Source organism: Marmota marmota, unplaced genomic scaffold (genome assembly GCF_001458135.2).
Source record: "Marmota marmota marmota unplaced genomic scaffold, marMar, whole genome shotgun sequence".
Classification (NCBI taxonomy): Eukaryota; Metazoa; Chordata; class Mammalia; order Rodentia; family Sciuridae; genus Marmota; species Marmota marmota.
The window spans coordinates 18,699,275-18,722,188 of NW_025999913.1; the positions used below are offsets into that span (position 1 = coordinate 18,699,275).

At 47.4% G+C, this 22,914-nt stretch overlaps 1 protein-coding gene across 6 annotated transcripts in view; it reads right to left on the reverse strand.

The window, feature by feature from the left end:
* Positions 1 to 22,914, reverse strand: part of Ripor2 (RHO family interacting cell polarization regulator 2) — a 173,175-nt gene that overhangs the window by 90,466 nt on the left and 59,795 nt on the right. The window contains exon 1 of one of the 6 annotated variants that reach the window (XM_048799869.1): positions 4,451 to 4,616. The exons of the other annotated variants lie outside the window; for them this stretch is intronic. Within the exon in view, the coding sequence (XP_048655826.1) occupies positions 4,451 to 4,511 (61 nt within the window). The 5' untranslated portion in view covers positions 4,512 to 4,616. Of the gene's footprint in view, positions 1 to 4,450; positions 4,617 to 22,914 lie in introns of those variants that run through there. 6 annotated transcript variants of the gene reach the window in all.

Genomic DNA, 22,914 nt, shown 5'->3' on the forward strand with positions numbered 1-22,914 from the left:
CACGAGTGAGACAATGCAAGAAGGTTCAGAGGAGAAATGGTTGACTGCCTTAACCCAGCCAGTGAAGTAACCCCTGATGGGAGTCACTGAGTGGTGGCTGGCGGCAGGGGGGGTGTGGCTGGAGGAGGTGATTCACTGGGGGCGTGGCTTGGGTGTGAACATTTGTACCTGGAGCTGGCGTCTCTCTGCTTCCTGGTGATGTCAGCTGCTTCCCTCTGCCACACTCCTCCACCATGATGTTCAGCCTCGCCTGGAGCCCAAAGGAATGGAGTCGGCCTTCTCTGGACTAAGACCTCTGAAACTCTGAGCCCTCAAATAAACTCTTCCTCCTCTCCAGTTGCTCTGATCAGATCCTTTAGCCACAGCAGTGAAATAACCAACTAAAGTTCCTTCCTTCCTTCGTTGCCTCCTACTTTTGGGGGGGAATTGAGCCCAGGTGCACTTAACCACGGAGCCACATCCCCAGCCCTTTTTTATTCTTTATTTTGAGACAGGGTCTCACACTCAGTTGCTCAGGGCCTCTCTAACTTGCTAAGGCTGGCCTTGAACTTGTAATCCTCCTGCCTCAGCCTCCTGAATTGCTGAGATTACAGGCATGCGTAATCTATCACGCCTGAATCTCTTTTCTCTCTCTCTCTCTTTCTTCCAATTTTGGAAGGGGCAAATGTAATTCAGTATGCAGTATCAAAATATATCAGATTTCGACAGATTGTGTAGTTGTTTATCTATTTATAAAAACACAAATAAAAACAATAGAACTACCTTGGTTTCCTAAACAGTCCATAAAAAGCGGGCAGGTATCCTAACTGCAAGAAATAATTTTCTTGACACTCATTTTGCAATCCTATTGCTCACTCTTAGTTCCCTTTGAAAGAGGAAGAGTCTGACGGGCGGCCTGGGGAAAGATGAGGGGCTGGTTCCAGTGGGTGGCCTTGTCCCAGCCCCCCTGCGGGTCTCTTCAAGAGCTGCCAGCAGCCCGTGGTCCAGTGGACTTCCCCTTGCCCCTCATGTCTACCTGGAGGCTCTGCCTTTGCTGGGGAGAGGAACTGACTTTCCCGGACACTGTTACCCAGCGTGCAGGGAGCATTCTGCTCTGCTGCGGTGTGCTGAGCCAGCCCCAGGGCACATTAGAAGGCGCAGTTCCACGTGGCCATGAAGGAGATCCTAACAGGCAGGGAACAAGTGCCAGAGAAGACTTTGTACCTCTGCTGTGCTCTTTGCACATGTGTCTTGTGCGCTGATCATGGCCTGGGACAGCAGATCCCTGAGCAGGCTGCAGGTGGAGGCAGCGAGGTCTGGCCTTCCCAAGAGGCCACTGCAGCTCTAACTTGCGCTCAGGAGTAAATTCAGCAGGGAGACGCTGACCGACCAGAGCCTGGAGAGGTTTCCTCCCCACATGAATTCTGCTAGCTCTGAGCTGGCTCAGGGCTCCCCTGTGTGTGGCCCTGTGTTCTCTCTTCAGTCTCCACCCTCTCCATGGTCACCACGATCACTCGTCCGGCTACTTCTAAGGTTCACCAGGCTGGCTGTCAGGACCACACAGTGCCGAAACAGATAAAAGCCCTTGAATTTGACAAGTTTGAGGCAGCCAAGGGAAAAGAGCCTCTCAATCTAATTACTGTTGTTTGAATACCCTGATAATCAAATCAATCAGCTCCCAAGAAAGATCACATCTACCCAAGAGTAACTATTTCTAAATGACATAATGACATTGGTGGTGTTTAGAAAGCAAACTGAGGGCTGTGTGTGTGTGTGTGTGTGTGAGAGAGAGAGAGAGAGAGAGAGAGAGAGAGAGAGAAATAAATACTGGGGTTGTGGTGTGGTGTGTGGGTGGGGACTGTTTTTCTCTCTCTCTCTTCCTATGCAACCTGCTGTGGAAAAAGAGTAGAGTTGCACACCAGTGCTTCTTCGATCTGTAAACCTTAACATTTTCTTTAACCACAGAAAATAATAGCTGAAGCAAACAGGATCAGAAAGGCAGTTTAGAAAACATCACGAGTATGACTCATCCCCACCTCTCCCGCCCCTGAACCCCCTGTCGTTATAGGGTCTGTATATCTAAATGAGTGTGTGTGTGTGTGTGTGTGTGTGTGTGTGTATATATATATATATATATTCAACTAAATGAACCTAAATTCTAAACTTATGTTCCTTTAGGGGACAGGGTTTCCTTTGAAAATGTGCTGGTGGCAAGGGCATATCCTTGTCCTGGTAACAAGCACCTGGACGGGTCCCCTAGGTGAGACCTAGACCAAGGCAGCAGGTCTAGGTAGACACGTCACCATGCAGAGAAGATTAGTGAGATCTCACAGAATGCAATCGGCCCTCTGATTTGAGATGAATAAGGCTCGAGAGAATGAAGACCTGCCCAAGTGCCTACAGCTACGTCGCAGCAGGAGCCCGGCTGCCGTGCAGGCTGGAGATGACTACTCCAAGAACGTTTCCACCCCATTAAACTCTGACACGTTGCCTTCAAACTGATGTAAATGAATCCTGCTTTGAATCTACTAACCAGACATGTGAAAAAAAATCTGATGTTCTTCCTTGAAATGTAGGGAATTAGCATCTATTGACTACTTCCATGTGTAGGTACTATTCTAAATGCTTTCCCTATAATAGCATTTAATCTGCACACAGCCCCATCACGTCTATGATCTGCGTTATGAGAAAGAAATTAAGGCACAGAGAGATTAAGCAACCTGCTTAAGGTCACGGAGTGAGGTAATGGGCAAAGCCCAGACTTTGCAACTGCAGAGCTGGTGATATTTCCTGGCACAGAGCTTGGTTAGAGGGAGGTACCAACTGGCCAAGCTTCCAGACACCAGCCCTGACTCTGGAAACTGAAGATCAATGCCCTGAACTTGCAAGGATTCTCTCTCTAATCTACGAGGATTAAGGCAAATGAGATGATCTGTTTGGACAGGGCCAACCACACCACCCTCAAGAGCAATGCAAACATCCGGAATCTGCTAAAAAGAGAAGCTGGGCAACCTGATAGCTCTCTCTGTCCCAGCTCCCCATGGGGAAAGCCAGGCAGGCACAGGCAACACCAGGCAGAAACGGAACTCAGGCTGGATCTCCTCTGGCCCCCCGACTTGACCCTCAGCAGGGTCGCCGAGGTTACAATCACCTGGCAATCACGCAGGCTGTGGAGAGGGGTCCTGCAGTTCATCAAGCCTCCCTTCAGAAGGACCCCCACCACCCCATCCAGAGTGGAACCCCCAGTCTAGAGATGGCGCTCTTCAACACTGTAGTCAGCCCAAAAGGAAAATTCCTTGGGAGAGAAATGGGCTGGGCATTCTGGAAAACCCTTTCTGGTGTGAAAAGTGGACAAACAATCACCAGATCACCCAGCCCAGGCTTATCTTCCTGTTGGTGCACGTTTGCAAGATTGTAAAGAGCGTGAGCATCTATGCAGAAATAACCAGAGAAGACACCCTCAGGTAGAAGTGAAAGCCAAGGAAGGGGCCTAGGATTCAACCTCGAGGGTGGCTCGCGATGCCAGTCATCAGGGTAACTCCACAGCAGCGAAGCTCAGGTAGACATTCCCCAAATGGGTGTAAGTCGTGATGAAAACCCAAATTATCATCTTAATTATTTCTGTGGTTGGAACAAAATAAGAAAGACAGAAACCAACCCTGACAGCTGTCAAACCCAGATGACTAGATGACGGGGGCATTCTTACTGTGCAATGGTCTCTGATTTTTCTTCCGTGAACTTGTATTACTTGGCTAATCATCAAAAAAAGTCTCACCACTGCTTCTTTGAAAAACTTACTTGATAGAAATCTTAAAAAAAAAAATCACTGAACATTTTTTTTTTTTTAAATGGGAAATAACCAAAATCTCAAGATCCCTGGGTCCAAATTCCCGTTTATTTAGGCGGGTCCAAATTCTAGAAAAGCTCTTGCCTACGGCCCATCTCCTAGGAAGTGTTGGCACAAGACCTCTGTAGATCACTAGATGAGCCACTTAGACCAAGAGCAAACTTCCCACTGCTCAGACGATTTATGGAAGAGCTGTCAAATGAGAGTGTAAAACTAGGCGCTGCCCGTGGGTGTCCAGTGCTGCCCGAGGAGGAGAGCCAGGTCCAAACCACACAGCACCCGGGAGAGCCAATCCTGGCACAGACGCGGACTTCAGCCCACAGACTCAGCCGTACTGGCAGCCTGGCTGTGAAAGCTGGGGACAGCTTCCCCGAGGCGTCAGACACCACAGTGCAGAGGAGAGACCAGCGGAGAGATTCAGTACTGTTTTCTGACCTAAAGCAAACCTGTATCCATCAAGATTTTATAAAAAACATTTGGAGGAACCGCTTGGCAACCCTGCCCAACCTTGCCCGGGTGCCTCGGTGCCCGAGTGATATCTGTCACAACTATCTCCCTCAGAAAGCTCCGCTTCGAAACAAAGCAAAGCAGATCAGGACGACTCCTGCCAGAAAGATCCTTTACCTTCACCAAAAACGTCATCCTCTTCATCAGCCAGAGGCTCCTCCACATCAGGAAACTGCATCTTGGGGAGTTGGTGGGCGGCAGGTCTGTGTGCCCCGGCTGTCAGGCCACAGTGCCTGGGGTGACTTCCTTCTCAGCTGCTGCTAGGGAGGGGAGGGCCCTTCCGCATCTGCCCCGGGGCTGCAGCTTCATTCATAGGTGAACGGGCTTCAGCGCCTTTTGAAGAGGGAATTCCAGGCGCCTTTTGAAGAGGGAATTCCAGGCGAGGTAATTCTCACCGCTGAGAAGAAAGAACTGTTTGGAAGGAGCTGCAGATCCAGTTGGATGTGAATGCAGATATCACTCAAAGTCCCAGAGCCATGAATTCTATTTCAAAGCACTAACTTTCATATTTTCTTAGAAAGGAAGGTGGGCTCTTAACTCTCTTGCTTACGACTTTGAACACAATGGACTGTGTTGAAAGAGGGGGTTCACGTTTCTCCTATCTTGGTTTTTCTTCAATGACAATTTATCTGAAAGTTAAGCCAGCTGCTCCACTACACCCCAGAGCAGGCCTGGGAGGCCGGGAGCTTTATTTTTCTCAGTTAATCCTTGCTTTTTTCTGTTTTGCAATCCTTTTGCAATTGAGAACTGGAAACTTGGCATTGTCGAAGCCAAATTCAGTACAGATCCAGGCTCTCATTGTCCCGATTACATCTACGGCCGGTGGCAGATAAGTGGTTTTGGTGAGACAACTGCCATTTCACAATATTCACTTGGCCGGATAGTTCAGACTTTATCAATAGAAGAGAAAGAGAAAATATAACTGAAAAAGCAGTTCCTCCCAAAGGGAGGGGTGGCCACGGCCCCTTCCTGTGGCGCTGGGGCCTCTGCACCTTACCCAGCTGCCCCAAGTCCAGCCCTGTGCGCTGGGCCCAGATCTCTGAGAGATATGGGGACTTCAGCTGGGACTTCCCAGGGTCTCTCAGGGGGCGCAGAAGCTCAGAGATGCAAATAGAGGTGACAGAGAGGGCTGTTGACCCCGGGGGTTATTTCTGGAGCGTTATTTATTTCATGGTTTTGAAAAGAGTGCCAGTGCCACCCCAGTCCCAAGCCAAGAACCTGTCCCCTCCGCCCCCAGCTGTGCCCTCTTCTGCTGGAAGAGAGTGGATAATGGGGCTGGAGAAGCCCATCAGTGAGAACCGTCATCTCAGAGGACAGAACTGGCCACTGAGGGCTAACTGAGCACCGGGTCCCTCCTGAGCAGGTGGCTGGGAGTTCCCAAAGACGCTGCACCACGGGGTCCTGCGGGGACCCCCAGTGGCTCTCCACCAGGCTGGAGCCATCCTCAGGAGAGCTAGACACTGTGGGTGTCAGAGTTCACAAAGGCTTGTCACTGGCACCCAATGCCTTGCTGCCCAGGGACCAGGAAGGACCAGCTCCCCGCAGTGCACAGGGGAGGAGGGACTGCCTGGCCCCAGTGAGACTCAGGGCCCCTTGAGAAATTCTGAGGCAGACAGCCAGAGCCTCCCCTGTCTCTGCATCTCCCCGGCTTTCCTCTGACCACTCCCTGCCCTGACTTGCACCCAAATGGTGTGTCTGGTCAAGGGCTGCAGTTAATTACATAGACTAATAAAAAATGGGCCCCAATGTAGGGAACCAGGAGATGGCGGAGAGCTCAGGTGGTGTAGTTGAGGTGAGAGGGGTGAGTGGGTTCTATCATTTGTAGTTACACTGTCACAGAGTGGACGTTACCATCCCGTTTTACAGATGAGACCCTGGAGTCTCTGGATCTGGACCAACTCTCTTGGTATCCCACAGCAGATGTGGCTAACTAGAGCGCATTTGTGGCCTGTGGCCTGGCAGGGGTGTGGAGAGTGCCTCTCCCCTCAGGGGGATAGAAACTGATCAGTCACCAGGCTCCAGGCAAAATCTCAACAGCCTCCAGTCTCCTCTTCTCCAGTTTAGACATCTTAAACCATGGCTAAGAACCTCAGAGCAAATACAAATGCCACCAAGAACTCCGTGACAGCGGGAAATAGACACCATGGTCCTTGCTCTTCAAAGTTCACAATGACCTTAGAGAGACAAGGGAAACATGCAGTGTGTTGACCTAGAAACCAGCAAGCTGCAGATAAGTGCATCCAGATGAGTGAATTTCCAAGACATATTGATTATATCCATACGAATGTCCCAAAGTGGGCAAAATGTAAAAAATATACTAAGGATAGGAAACGCTTCTACAGTGCTGAATTCACCAGTCTCACACCAAGGCTGGGTATTGGAGTCAATGTCTGCTAGTAAAAGCCCTAGGAGGTGACATGAGCCACCCAAGGGCCTGACCCAGGCCCGTGCTACACTGAAGGAATAAAGGGACCTGGAGCTATCTGCAGGTCCCCAGATTCAGGCACCTCAAGCTGTTGCTCACGTGACTCCCTCTGCCTGGAAGGCTCCCCTCCCCCATCTCTATCAACCTGAGAACTATCTACTTGGGTCAGGCTCAGTCTAGGAGCCCCCCCACCCCACCCCCCCAGTCCTTCCTGACTTCTGGGAGTAGACCTGCTGCCCTCCCCTGAGCCACATACTTGTCTGTGTCACTTCTCCCTCCAGTCCTCAAGGGCAGGGGCCATTTCTCCTTCAATTCTGCATCTCCAGTTCCTCAACCCAGTGAGAGGCAGAGAGCCACTGAGGCACACGAGTCGATGGTGGCCAACTGTGACAGGGGTCACTTGATGCTTTGACTGTATCCCTTGTGGCTTTGAAACTTACATATTTTTTTCTTTTTCCCAAATTTCTTTGACCTTCTCCTGCATGATCTTTTCCCTAGCCTCCTTCCCGATCCTCTTTGCCCTAATCACCTTCTCCCTGCCTTCTCCTCCCTGATCTTCTTTCCCTAACCATTTTCCTGACCCTCTCTTCTCTGATCTTTCCCCTGACCTTCTCCTCCCCGATCTCTCCTCCCTGATCTCTCTTCCCTGATCTCCTTTTCTCTGAATCACCTCTATAAAATCCCCTGTTCCTGATGATGGGCAGAATCATAGCCTTTGGGACAGGAGTTCCCTGTGTTTCTCCTTTGCTGCCCAAGCAATAAACCTCTTTTCCTTTTTCTCAAAACCATGTCCTCATTATTGGATTGGCATCGGGACAGGGCTTTCGGCAACAAAACGAACAAGGTAGAAAGCTCTGGTGTGGACAGAATGCTAAGAGAGTGAGAATTCTCACTTCGGAGTTAGTCCCAGAATCGGCAGATAAGGAAGAAAATCTTCCTCCTTCCTCTTATGTTTATAACTGGGGCCTTCAAATCAAACTGACAATAGATCAATAAGAAAAAAGGCATGCAAATTTTATTAATATTTCTATGGGCAGAGGGTCTTCACAGAAAAAAAGTGCAGACCCCAAAGAAGTGGTTAAATGCGGTGGCATAAGTACCATTTTAACAAAGGGCAATAAATTTGTGAAGAAGTGGCCATACAGAGACAGCAGGGCAGAAAGGTGGGCTCCCAGGGGGGCATATTGCTAGGAGATATGAGGTAGATAAGGGTGTTGTACACGGTTATGTTAGAGCCACCTGCAGGGACCAAGTTCCTGGCATGTGGGAGAGGGACACCTCCACACAGGAAGGCCTGTGTCACCTCCACACAGGGAGGTTTCTACCTTGCTTTAGGCAGAGAGTTCTTCCAGCATCTGCTCTTTCTCAATTGCCTTCAGCCATAAATAGTCCTCATGCTAAAGTGGCATGTTCCGCAGGGCACATTCTGGTCCCCTTCAAATCCAACTAGAAAAGACATTAAGGCCGGTGAAGGCAGTGATTAGATTAGGGCTGTAGGCTACAAGAGGGTATTTTGTTTCTGCTGTTTTGGCACAAAGTAAGCACCATAGAGTGCGAGTTATTTTTAATTTTACTTTTGAATATGTTTTTAGTTTAATAAAATAGTACGATTGTACCTATTTTCAGGGGCACAATGTCACATCTCTACTCCTGCACAGTGGGTAGTGACCAGAAGGGGCAGTTGACATCTCTGTGTCCTCAGAGGGCAGCTGTGGCTTCGAAGTGAGGAGTGAGTCTGAAACAACACAAAAGACCTGGCTTCTCCGTGACCAGGGCCAGCAGCTCCAGCGACTGGGGTTAAGGAAGAGAACAAAATCGAGGATGAACCAGGATGAGTCAACTATGTTGATCAGAGCTTGGCATGTGGCACCCTGGGCTGAGTTCAACAGTAGAACATGAACGTCAGAAGCACAGGAGACTGGCACCATTTTATACCCTCACGGCCGGCGCCCCCTGGTGCCACAGTAGGTCTGAACTGGAGAGATGAGCAAGGCCTGGCTCTTGCTTTGAGAAACTTTGCTTACCGATCCCTGTGTTCCTTGGTCCACTCAAACAATGTCCAATGAGGTTTCAGGTGCGGCAGGAGACATTCAAGTGACTGAGCCCGTGTGTGCACAGTGCCACTAGCTCATGGCGGGACGACGCAGTTGTGATGATCCTGGTTTACTTATTACTTAAAACACCTCTGTCTGGCTCGCTGTTTTGAAATTTTAAAATACCATCTGTGAATCGCTCAGAGGAGGAAGCTGCCCTGATGGGATAAGGATGGCCCAGTGTGGGCCCTCGTTCCCACAGACTGTGCGCATCTGGAGAATTTCCCACTCCTTCCGGAGGCGAGGTAAGATACCCAACTTTCAGGTACTTACTTCAGAACAGGGTCTGGGCAAGGCAGATGGAACTTCCAGCAACAGAAAGGAGATGGGAGGAGGAAGGGGAACGAGGCTGCACCGAGCGGCTGGGACCAGGGAAGGAGAACAGGGGAAAAGCCCACAGGCCAGACACAGTCCGGGCTCTGGGTGAGTGGCCAGTAAGGATGTGCATGAAAGGTGTCCAGCTGCAGAAGGCTACGTGCGGAGAGCTGGGACCAGAGGCTCATGGCTGTTCACGGTGCTCCTGTCTCCATGTGGCAGCCCTCCAGGGCCTGTGGAAGTCCCCTCCGCTCCCCACCCCACCCCTGCAGCTTCAGAGCACCACAGGTTGCAGGAGCCACACCAAGGGTCACTTAGTGCAGGTGCTAGGGAAGCCTGCAGGACAAGCTGACCAAAGCCCCGGGTCGGCTTCTTCATTAGGACTAAAGATAATGGGGCGATTGCCCTCTGGGTGATTCCCATTCCCTCTGCTCAGGAAGGAGGGAGAAGGGCCTAGTAAGAATGATCCCACAGCAAGACGCACACTGGCTACGGTTGGCACCGCCTGAGCCTTGGGCTGAGGGTTTAATTACTGAGAGTGTTTAGTTTGCAATTAGTGGCTTTTAAAAAATTTCATTAAAATGAGCTGGTTCTAAGGTTTGGCAGGACTGAGTTTCATCCTGGCTTTGCTACTGCCCAGCTCTTTGAAGTTACTGAATCTTCACTAAATTGTAAAATGGAATATTAAATCAGTGGCTGTGCTAAGGGAAAACTCAGTCCTCTGTCCCTAAGTTGCTTCAAATTATAATACAGCCTGTATCGACACATTGTGTTTGCTATACCAACAGAACTTGAGCTTCTCCGTGGCCTGTCTCAACCAGAATGTAAGCCCAAAGCCTTTTCAGTGAGTATTGTGACTGCCACTGGCCACTAAAATTGACCTCTCGGGGTTTGGGGTACATTAATTGAGCTGTGAATCCTTCCCTGTGGCCCGACATCAGCTTTAGAATAGGTACAGGTTAGTCTGTCCCTCCTCCCCTTTTTTGGTTCGGAAGCTATCTGTGTAAAGTGTCAGAAGCAGTGAAGAGAAGACATGGAGGGATTAAACCTTGACCAGGTGTAAGAAGCCTACCTCCACGGCTGCAAGAGACATGGGGAGAGTTTAAAAGAATCACCCCTGGGGTCTGTGCCCCCAAGAGGACATCTCCATGAATAGGAAGAAGTACTTCCACTCTGATAGAAAAGCATATATCTCAGCCATCATGACTACTACCATTAGAGCTTGCTCTGTGGCATATTAAACCACTGGGTGCCAAACCAGGGACATTAGAAAACATCATTGAATGCCTGCTAGTTAATCCTTTCACAAATCACAGGCTTTCTAATTTTTCCAAAGTATTGAAGGAAGACTTTGTTGAGTTGTTAGTAATAAATCAGTACAAATCTTCTTTATGACAATTCATCATGGGAATTCTTTATGACTATATATCATGGTATATAATAGAGAAAAAAGGTCAGTTAATCAGGTTGTATATCAGAGAAAATGATGTTGTAAAGACTTTTTGAAAATCCTCTTTTCCATAAAAGCAATAATAAATGCTTGGGGAAATGGTCAGTATCAACTTTTTGGAAAGGCATCCAGAAATTCAAGAAAAATGGCTGAAAAATGAGTTTTGTGAATGAATACTAATTTTTTTCTATAATGAGACAGGGATTAGTTATATATATATTCTGATATTTTATTTTACTTTGCTAAGCAGCCAAGTTTACATATATAAGTAAATAAAAATGGAGGGAATTTTGTTATGGTAGTGTCATTCAATTATTTGTGTTGAATATTTTCTAGTGTACAATTTTAATTTCCTTATCCTTTCTTTTGCTATATTCTAAAATTGATTTTCTTGGTGATTGTCCTGGGGATTATAACCACCTGATTTGGATTAATACCGCCTGCATTTCAATAGTAAATAGAAACCTGGGTCAGGGCTCCCCTGTCCTCTGAGCTGTTCCCATCCCACAAGCTACACCCTTACCTATTGTATGTCTGTCCACACAGACTCACATGCTTTACAAAGTAGTCTTTTAAGTAAGATGGAGGGAAAGAGTTATCAGCAAAAATGCATCTGTATGTCCCTTATGTTTACCAATGGCAGTTATTTCTAGCGTTCCTTACTTTTTCTTATAATGATAAGTATCTGTATAAAAATTTTAATACTTAAAACCATTTAGTCACAAGAAAAATACACATCTTTTTCTTTCACAGAAATATGATAGACTATTTTAAAAAAAAAAAGCTTCTAAGTATAGAACTACCTTCCATCGAGAGGGGAAACACTGTCCCAAATTTGGGCTGTAGGATAATTTTTTGATGGGATGCATTAGTTGGCCTCCGGACATGCATCTAGGGTTCCTGGTAAAATGTATTGAATACCTAAAATATTCCTATCTGTTTTCTAATGGGTTTCTTCTTTTTAAAAATTTGTTCTTACTAGTTATACATGATAGTAGAATGTATTTTTTAAAATGTATTTATTCTAAATTGTTATGCATGACAGCAGAATGCATTTCAATTCATAGTACACATATAGAGGACAATTTTTCATGTCTCTGGTTGTTCACAAAGTAGAGTCACACCATTCACATCTTTATACATGTACTTAGGGTAATGATACCCATCTCGTTCCACCATCTTTCCTACCCCCATACCCTATCCCATCCCCTTTCTCCCCTTTGCCCTATCTAAAATTCCTCCATTCCTCCCATGCTCCCCCACCCTCATTATGGATCAGCATCAACATATCAGAGAAAACATTTGGTCTTTGGTTTTTTGGATTGGCTAACTTCATTTGGCATGGTAATCTTCAACTCCATCCATTTACCTGCAAATGCCATGATTTTATTATCTTTTAATTATGAGTAATATTCTATCTTTATGCATTCATCTACTGAAGGGCATCTAGATTGGTTCCACTATTTAGCTATCGTGAATTGTGCTGCTATAAACATTGATGTGGCTGTGTCCCTGTACTATGCTGTTTTTAAGTCCTTTGGGTATAAACTGAGGAGTGGGATAGTTGGGTCAAATGGTATTTCCATTTCAAGTTTTCCAAGGAATCTCCATACTGCTTTCCAGATTGGCTGCACCAGTTTGCAGTCCCACCAGCAATGATATGAGTGTGCCTTTTTCCCCACATCCTCGCCAGCACTTGTTGTTGTTTGCTTCATAATGGCTGCCACTCAGTAAGAGTGAGATGGTATCTTAGAGTAGTTTTAATCTGCATTTCTCTGATTGCTAGAGATGATGAGTACTTTTTCGTATATTTGTTGATTGATTGTATATCCTCTTCAGAGAAGTGTCTGTTCAGGTCCTCGGCCCATTATTAATTGATTATCTGGTTTTTTTTTTTGTGTGTGTGTGTGTGATTATCTTGTTGAACTCTTTGTATGCCTTAGAGATTAGAACTCTATCTGATGTGTGAGGGGTAAAAATTTGTTTCCAGGATGTAGGCTCCCTGTTCACCTCACATATTATTTCTCTTGCTGAGAAAAAAAACTTTTTAGTTTGAATCCATCTCATTTGTTGATTCTTGGTTTTAATTCTTGTGCTATAGGCATATTATTAAGGAAGTTGGGGCCTAGCCCCACGTGATGGAGATTAGGGCCTACTTTTTCTTCTATTAGACACAGAGTCTCTGGTTTAATCCCTCGATCGTTGATCCATTTTGAGTTAACTTTTGTGCATGGTGAGAGATGGGGATTTAATTTCATCTTGTTGCATATGGATTTCCAGTTTTCCCAGCACCATTTGTTGAAGATTCTATCCTTTCTCCAGTGAATGCTTTGGGCACCTTTGTCTAATATAAGGTAGTTGTAATTTTGTGGGTTAGTCTCTGGGTCCTCTATTCTGTACCCTTGGTCTATTTCTAATGGGTTTTAACGATATTAAAGCCTTTCTGGAGTACTGATTTATCCCGACCTGCCTGATTTTCAGTCTTATACTGAATCTAATGATCTAAAACTGGAATTCTTTAAAACAAAACAAAACAAAACTTGTCTTTTAGTGTTGATCTTTTATTTCTTGTAAATGCCTCATCAACAGAAAATATTTTTGCTGGCTGCCTCGGAATCGTTCTCTTATGGTAAGTTTGGGCAAAACTTGGTTAATTTGTCTGAGAAGTTGACTTAACAATTAGGATAGAATTCTATGTGGGAGACAGGTTGGAATACAGAATCAACAAGAGAAAGGAATAACGTAAATTTCATGGACCACTGTTGATGTCTACATACCACCCTATTCATCATGCCCTTCCTAACTTAGAACTTATGATTACCTCATCTAGATATGTGACAGGCACCTAGCTTTTGACTCAACAGGTAAAGATCAGTGGTACAGGCCTCACACTGAGCCAAATGAGACCCCCATAGGACTCCTAGGCCACTGAGTAAAGTCAGGGGCAGGGGAGCCCAAGGACACTGGGACCAAGAGGCCGGGCACTGCAGAAGGGAGCCTGCTAGCTCCGTCCCTTTGTGTACAGGTTGGACATCCCTTGTCTGAAAACTTGAAATCTGAAATCCTCCAAAACTCTTTGACATGATGCCACAAGTGGACAATTCTACCCCTGCATCTATGATTGGTTGTAGTCAGGATGCACGGCACGAAAAGCATTCCATAAAGTCACCCCGGCATATGTATAAAGCATAAATGAAACATGAATGAATTTGTGTGTAATTTGTGTCCTATCCCCAGGATGTGAAGTTATGTGTAAGTAAGTATTCCCAAATGTGAAAAATTTCCAAATCCGAAACACTTGTGACCCTTGGCATTTTGAATCAGCGATAGTCCACCTGCCTTGCTTTGGGAATGGGGACCCAGTCACCTGATGGTCCCTCTCTTGGTTTCAGAAGGTTTTTCCACCGGGAAGTGATAAGAATTTGGACTCTGGAACTTGTTATGTTCTGATTTTGGTTTGTGTGTTTGAAAAACCCTTCCCCGTGTGGCTTCTCTTCAACATCCTTGTCTCATGACTTCTGACGTGTGGGGACAAAAACAGAATTTGGAGGAAGAGGTCTTCAAAAATCACAGGGAGCAGTGGAGTAGGGGAGTGCTCCAGGAGGGCAGGTTCTCCTTTGGGAAGAAAACATTCCGGATGGCATCTGCTCTCTTAGAGGGTCCCTGGCAGGGCAGCCAGAGACTCTCCTCCATTTGAAATTTTGGCTCTCCTGGAAATTTGGGTTCTGGGTGTGTGTCACTGATGCTGGGCAGAAGGGTCCTGTGACTCCTGACTATATGCCAACTCTCACTCCTGGGGCGTGGCTCCCCTCGGTGAGCTCCAACCTGCCTGTCAGGCATCCAGAAAGACCCAAGTGCTTCAGGCTCTATTTGGATGGAGGAGATGAGGATGACAGAGGAGAGCCGACCCTCCTCCCTGGTGCACTGGCAGTCGCCACCCAGGCTCTGCTCTAACTTTTCGCTTTGGAATGTGAATCGCAATCTGGAGTGGACAGGAGAAGACAAAACCCAGTGAAAAAGAGACCACGTGCCCTACAACTGGGAGATGGGCTCCTGACTGGCTTCTCCATGTCCCAGCCTCTGCTTAGCTTCTCACCTTGAACCAGGGCAGCAAAACCTGCCTCCCCCCAAAGCCAAGGTGGCACAGCACGGCACGGCCAAGATGGGGAAAGATGTCCCACCCGCAGGCTCCTTTCTGGCCTCCCTGTGCTGCAAGGGTACGCTTCTGCTGAGCTACACCCCAGCCTGCTTGTGTTTTCCCTCAAGTTGCCCAGGCTGGCCTTGAACTTGTGATCCTCTTGCCCCAGCCTCCTGGGTCAATGGGATTTCAGGCCTGGGCTACCACATTCAGCTTCCTCTTCCTTCTAACTCGGAGAAGAGGCCGGCTGAAGAAAAGGAGGAGGAGGAGGAGGAGGAAGGAAGGAAGGGAGAAGGAGGGAGGGAGGGGAGGAAGAATGGGAAGGTGGAAGGAAGGAGGAAGGCTGGGGATGAAGGGGGCGGGGCAGAAAGGAAGGGAGGAGGGAGGTAAGAAAAGGGGGGAGGGGGAGGGCAGGAGGAGGGAAGAGAAGCCCGAGGCCCTGCCTGCTCTAAGTGCTGGACTGCTGAGCTCCTGTCCTCCTCTTCCCTCTGTCCCCAGGGGTGGTCGCAATGGGCATCACAGCTATCAACCACTCTGCATATTTCAGAAACCTTTCCCCCTTTTAAATGTGAGCTCAGGCTGCCCCAGAGAGACTTTGCCAGGGCCCAGGGCTCTCTCCTCCCAGGCCCGGATGGCCCCTCCCCTGGTCTGGGCGCCCTGCTCCTCTGTGGCTATTCTCTGATTTCAGTTGAGAGGCATGAAAACAACCTACGGTGCGTTTTATCTGCACCTCCATGTCAGTCTCTCCCACTTACCTCCTCAAAACAAGACCTTATTTTTTCTCTTCCCAGAACTGTATCTGCCGCGATAACAGGCTGAGGAGTGCCACCCATCCTCTGTGAGACCACAAACAGCTGAAGGCAGTGAAGCAGGCTCATAAACAAGGGTGTAGACCAGAGAACACGTGGGGGCCAGCAGGGAGCAAGAACAGACCCCGCAGCTCCCAGTGCGAAGGGAGCAGAAGGTAAACTCCAGAGACCAGGAAGCCCAACCATCGGGAGGTGGAAGGGTTCAAAGCCGTTTTCACTGTAGATTGACTTGAGACATTTCCCACAACCAGGGTCCCTGAGGGCTGAGAACCCAAATCCTTGCAATTCAGCGGTGGGGCCTGGAGAGTCACGAGACACCCCTATCAGTTTCTGCATGGGAAGGGACTCCTGGCTCTTCAGGACACTCTTAGGGTCAGGTTGGGGGACTGTTGGTTGGGCCAGCTTTCTGGGGGCTTGGCCATAAGCAGGCAAACTTGGAGAAAACGAGGCAGAGTGGACTGTCTCTGCAGACTTGGCAGATGCCGACTGCTCATCCTCCAGTGTCACGGAGACTGTGGAGGTGAGGGGCGGGGGGCTTGCTAGCCACCCTGAGGTGAAGGAAAACACCCTGCAGATTGGAAACTGCTGAGCAGGTGTTCGGGAGGGTCCAGCTCCTTTTCCCTCAGGGAAAGCCCTGGGGAGCAGCCAGTTCCTGGAGCAGGTGACCACTGGAGAAGTGGTAGAATGCTGGCTGAATTGTTGTATGCAGTCATCAGTATTTTCACAAAGGCCTCCTGAGGGGCGAGGCAGGGGCAGTCCCGAGGGCAGGTGCACCGCTCTGCTCAACCCAGATATGACTACTGTCAGATGCAGGCAGCTTCCTGTGGCGGTGGGTGTGGTGCTTGTTATTTATGGAGTAGTAAGTGCCCCAGGGCCAGCTTGAACTGGGTGCCAGATGCTCCGAACAGCTCCTAGTAGTTTCTTTCATTGGACTGTATCTTAAAAAAATCTTTACTCAAAAGTCACCTGCTGGAATTGATTGTGGGTATTCTCTGATGATAATAATCCTGGTAGGTTCTTTTTTGGACCAGATAACTCTGTAAGGGGAGAAAGTGAGTAATGCCTGCGCCACAAGCAAAATTCTTTCCCTTTTCTTCCTCCCTCCCTCTTCTCCAACAATCCTGTCTTTGCTCTTAGGAAAATATGGGTCTTGCTTTCCCTTGTACTCCGGGAGACTCCCAGTTCTTTGTGATGGCAGTGTTAATGCCAATAAAGGCGAGTGTGTTCTTTAAGAAACCTGGAGAGTGAGAGGAGATGCCGGGCCAGCCCTAGGCCCTCCTGCTGCATTGCAGGATTCGGGTCCTCAGGCTTTGGGTACCTCAGTTGTGGGAGAAGCCTCTCAAATCTGCAGTGAAATGAACTTGACCTTCGACCTCCTGAAGGCTTCGTGAGGTTTAGTTTTGGTGTTTGCTTCTTGGTTTTGGGAGTGGCTGCTTCCTGCACCCTCCCACAGTTAGAGCACATCTACCAGGCAGAGAGAGGGCCTGGGTGAGATGGGTCTGCTCTCTGGTGCTGACTTCTTAGACCGCTCCTGTGCTGGCCCCTGCACTCCCACGGGACACAGTCCAGGCGTTAGCTAGGAAGCCAGGATGCCCTGCTACCTATGAGATCCTCCAAGACAAAGGTCAAGCAAGACATGAGCTTGAGGCCTGATGCCAATCAATGCTCCATGCACACTTTTCAAATAAATGAATAATGACTTCTCTAGGTGTCAGGACCAGAGGCTCCAGGAGGTCCACTGGTTGAAGGAGTGGGGTGACTCTGGCAGGGCAGTGAGGACACCAGGCCACAGGTGTCAGGGTGGAGGGGAAACTACTTTGTCTTACACTGAAATCTGTCCCACTGCACAAAAGGGCCAGAAGAACCCCCCTTCGCTGGGCCCAATCAGGGCAATTGGGAGGACTTGTGTTTTCTTCCATGTGGTCAGTCACTCTCAATGTCCATGTGAAACTGGTTCCAAGATCCCCATGGAGACCAAAATCCACGGATACTCCAGTCTCTTCCATAAAATGGCAAGTTAGCTGTCTGTAACCCTCCTGTCTTCCTGCATGATTCCCATCATGTCCACTCACAATGCCCAGCCCAATGTAAATGCCCCACACTGAACATAGGATATAGTTATATGCCGTATTGTTTAGGGAATAGTGACAAGAACAATTCTGTGCCTGAACAGTATAGTGGCAATCTTTAAAAAACATTTTTAAATATTTTTAAATGGTTGACTCCATGGATGTGGAAGCCATGCATATTTTCTCATGTCCATTTCATCAGCTAATCCAAGAGGGTCTCTACACAGGGTCATCTGCAGACCTGTGGATCAGGAGTCTTCAAATTGAATTGACAAAGATCAGGCTTCCATGAAAGGTCCCCTTGAAAGTAGCTTAATGACGACTCCTACGCGTGTCTCTCATGCTCACAGTGTTTCTTCCCCACTTTCTCTCCACTTCCTTGGCCTCGCCATCTGAGGCTCTGTTCTTTCTTTCTCTGGTCCCATCCTATTTTTATGGACTAAAAGAAAACTGTATCAGAGACACTTCATGGGCATATCAAAAACTGGACCCCCCGAGGGGCATACGAGGGAGCATCAGGACCGCTCTGTGAGAGGAGAGAGGTCGGTCGTGGCGTCCAGCATTTTCTGGGCAGCATTTTCACTGCTTCCTAGCACAAGCATGGTCAGCTGTGGGCGTCACCCTTAGTTCCCTTTTCTGTAGATGCCCTGGAATCAGAGGCATGTGAGAACGGAACTTGTGGTGAAGACTACCTTGCCACAGAAGGTCCCCACCCCTCTTACCTTCCGCCGGACCCAGTTGTAACTAGGTGGTGTGTGGTAAATATGTACAGCGCACTGGGCATTGCCACACCAGTATCTTCAGTGGAATGAACCGGAATTTACAATTCACACCTCTTTTGAAATGTGATGAAGCAATGCAGAAGTCAGCAATGGGATGAGCACATTTTCTGTACTGTATTGCACTCTTTTGCACAATGTGTAAGAACGCAGCACAAGAAACCCACAAGAGAAGGAAATGGAACATCAGAGACGGCAGGCTCAAGATAAAGGCAGACCTGAGCGCCCCACCTGGCAATGTCCGCCTTTTTTCAGTTGTTCTCATCTCCAAGCCTCTACTTTCTCTTTCCTGTATCATTCCTTTCTATTATCCATCCACACTTCTGCTCACCCAGACAACCATCCACCCATCCATCCATCCACTCATCCATCCATCCATCCATCCATCCATCCATCCATCCATCCTTCACCCATCCATCTATCCATCCACCTGCCTAGGCCCCCAACACGCTAGCTGCTGCTGATACAAATTCAGAGTGAGATGCTAGTTCCTGGGTGGGGGTGCTGACTTGCAGTCTGTACTGATGGCATAGTGCAAATACTCTCAAGTTACTAACATGACATTATTGAACACAAAGCTGTGCAGTAGCACACCACCATACAGATGTGACAGAAATGATCTCCAATGCACAAATTATAGTAAAATACATTAGTTAGGAACTGATGGGTTTTAATCATTTATTAACATTTTTAAAAAATATTTTTTTAAATTGTACAATTACTGGATTTAAATTTTTTAAATCCTATTCTTTTTTTAAAATTTTTTTAATATTTATTTTTTAGTTTTCGGCAGACACAACATCTTTGTTTGTATGTGGTGCTGAGGATCGAACCTGGGCCGCACGCATGCCAGGAGAGCGCGCTACCGCTTGAGCCACATCCCCAGCCCCTGGATTTAAATTTTTAATATGTATTTTTTAGTTGTAGGTGGACCTTTATTTTATTTTTTGTGGTGCTGAGGATCGAACCCAGTGCCTCACACATGCCAGGCGAGCGCTCCACCACTGAGCTACACCCCCTGGATTTAATTAATCATGGTTCTTTTAACAAATAGCTCACAACATTTCTGAAATTATAATAAAGTCTCTTTTTTTGGTACTGGGAATTGAACTCAGGGGAAATGAACCACTGAACCACATCCCTGGCCCTTTTTTTAGAGACAGGGTCTTACTGAGTTGCCTAGCTCCTCCCTAAATTGCTGAGGCTGGCTTTGAACTTGCAGTCCTCCTGCCTCAGCATCCCCAGCCATTGGGATTACAGGTGTGTGCCACTGCGCCTGGCCTAACAATGTCTCTTATAAGTAGGCATGCACTGGCTGTAACACACTGCTGGATAGAAGTAAGTAATGCATGTTGTCTGCTTTATGAAAGTATTTTTCTTTTTAATTTAGAAGATATATACGACATATGTAGATAAGAAGTAGCCGTACAGTTGATGTGATGGTACAGTAGGGGAAAGAGTTGGGTATAAAATTAGTGGGGAAGGAATGTCCCACCCCAAAGGCATATGTGGAAGCCCTAATCCACACTGTGGATGTATCTGGAGTAGGAAAGTTAATTAAAGTTAAATGTAATTGTAAGGGTGAAGCCCTGATCTAATAGGATTAGTGTCCTCATAAGAAGAGACATTGGAGAACTCACGCTCTCTCCAAGAACATGCACCAGGAAAGACTGCGAACACCACTCCGGAAGAGACCTCTTGACCAACGTTAGATCTGCTTGATGGGCTCAGGACAGCAGAATATAGTACCATGGCACTTCAGAGCACAAAATCAAGGAGCTCACACCTCCCCTCACCCTCACCCTCCCTGAAGCAGGTTAGAAGACCCTCACCGGAGAAGCACCTTCCCTAGACCTGATCAAAGGAAAGTTCTATTCTAAAGACACAACAACAAAATCTCTGAATAAATTGGCCTTGCTCGGGGGCCCAATTTATTACCCTCCGCTCGCACCCCCCTTGTCCAATCACTCATGTGCATGGCTGTCTCTGTTTTGGGAGTCTCCGTGTCTGAAGGCTCCTGTGTCATGGGAAACATGTTAAATCATTCTGTATGTCTCTAGCTTGTTGATCTGTCTTGTGTTAGAGGGGCCTCAGCCATAAACCCACTAGGGGAAGACATTTCCCCTACAGCTGGAAACTTGTTATGGTTTGGGCCTGGAACTTCCTCCAGGTCTCCTGTGCTGGGAGCAGGGGGCCCAACGCAGCAAGGTCCAGAGGTGGGCCTTTAGGCACCGATGGAATCCTGGGGGCTCTGACCTCATCAGTGTGAGCTGGAGGCCTGCTGGGAGGTGGAACTTACTGGAGACGGTAAGTCGCGGTGGGGCTGGGGGGTATACCCCCAGAGGGTTTAGGTTCTCCACAGCCTCTTTTGTTCTCACCTCTGTTTCTTGGATGCCAAGAGCTGGGCAGCTTTCCTGCGCCCTTCCCTTGCACCATGGACTGAAACTCTGGAACCACGAGTCAAATCAAGTCTTTCCTTCTCTAGGTTGTTCTCAGGTATTTTGGTCACAGTGGTGAAAAGCTGACTAACACACGTGGTCTTGGACTTGTAGCCCCAAACTCTGAAAGAAAATAAGCCTCTGTTGTTTGAACCACCCAGTTGATGCTGTCTTTTCAGGACAGCCCGATTACACTATGCAGAGCCCTAAAATATAATTACCTTGGGAAGATGTTGGTAACTTGAGCTCAGCTGAAGCCCCTGATAGAGCACAGAGGACTGATCTGAACTTGACAGGTGGCCCCTCCCTGTTCAGATGCAAGCACCCAGCACAATCGCCATCCTTGGCCAAGTGTGGGCCTGGCCAGAGAGGACTCCAACACTGGAGCCCATGCTGAGAACTGCAGCAGGGCAGGCAGGGCTGGGAGAACAGAGGGCAGGAGCTGCTTCATACAATCATGTCACACTGCTGAGCCAGGAAGGCCCGGTCACTGACAGTGACTTCCCCCCACAACAAAACAAACAGCATAAATTAGATTACTAACATTTTCCAGTTCCCAGGATTTCTGACATTGAGAACAAAATGTATGCTCTTAAGATGTCTTTGAGATTCTTAGACAATTTGGTGGCTTGGAGAACTTAAGAGAGCTCTTCCTAATGTAAATGTGAGCAAATTGCAAAAGAACATTAAGAGTCAGGACTATTCACACTCTGATCTATAGAAGAGGTAATGCCATACCTGCCAACTGTTGTGTGTATCCAGAGAAAAAATGCCGGCCGTAATGTCAGCAGGTGTTTATCTCTGGGGGATACGTTTTGGGAGGAGAATTTACTTTCATATATTTGCTTGAGTTGTTTGTATTCTTAATAATTTCATCTTCAACAAACAATACCACTGAGCTAGTCAGCTTTCCATTACTCTAACCAATACCCCCAAATAACAAACTTATAAAGAGAAAAGGTTTATTTTGACTCATAGTTTTTAGAAGCTTCAGTTGATGGTCAGTTTGCTGTTGCTTTGGAGACAGCAGCTCCATGTGTTGGGAGCTTTTGGTGGCGAAACAAAACTGCTCACCTTAAGGCTGGGAAATGAAAGAGACAAAGGAGAAGGGGTGGGGTCCCACAATTCCTCCAAGGGCACCCCCCCACCAAAGACCTAAAAGCCTCCTGCCAGGCCCTACCTCCAAAGTTCCACTACCTCCCAAAAGCATGGCAACAGGGACAAACAGGGCCCAGGCTCTGTAAGTCCTGTCAGTTCTTAAAAAGCCAAGGAAACAGAGATGCCACTGTGGATGTTCAGTGTACAGCCCTCCAGCTCTGCCATCGGGGGACGTCCTTGCCAGCCGCTCAGCCGTCTCAGATAAGCAGTTCACTTCCAGGGCGGTGCTGCTGAGCTCTGGGGGCCCAGGCTCCCAGCTCACACTCTGAAATTAGCTCTTCCACACGGGCAGCTTCAGCCTGCGCCTCACGTGTACTTTTTAACCTTTCTTTCTTAGTCTCCACAATCATTTCAAAGCTTAAACCCCTGTCCACCTTTCATCCTGTAGTGCAGAGAAGATACAGACCGCCAGGTGCGCCTCAGGTTCTCGTCCACCTTTTAACCTGTGACCCACCCTTTCCTCCCCCTGGGTCAGATTGAAATCTATGTTTTACCTATTAAGGTCCATGCTATTTCTCAAAAAACAAAACAAAAACACACTTTTACCCCTGGCATTATAGGTAATTATAGTCAATTAAAATTTTAGGAAATATGAGAGGAAATAAAAATTAGATGTAACTCAAACATTGTAAATTATTTGTTTTTTCTATTTGTGGTTGTGTGTATCTGTACATTAAATATTTTTTATGGTTTAAATCTGTATTTTTTTTATAGAATTAAAATTATTCTGCATGTTATTTCATAAATTGTTTTTTCTCTTACAATAGATCATGAATATTTTTGCAAGACCACAAATACTCAACAATGAGATTTTAAAACATTTTCTCCTCCTCCCTCCTCCATCTTTTTTTCTTTTGTTGTTGCTGGAGATGGAACCCAGGGCTTTGTACATGGCAGGCTAGCACTT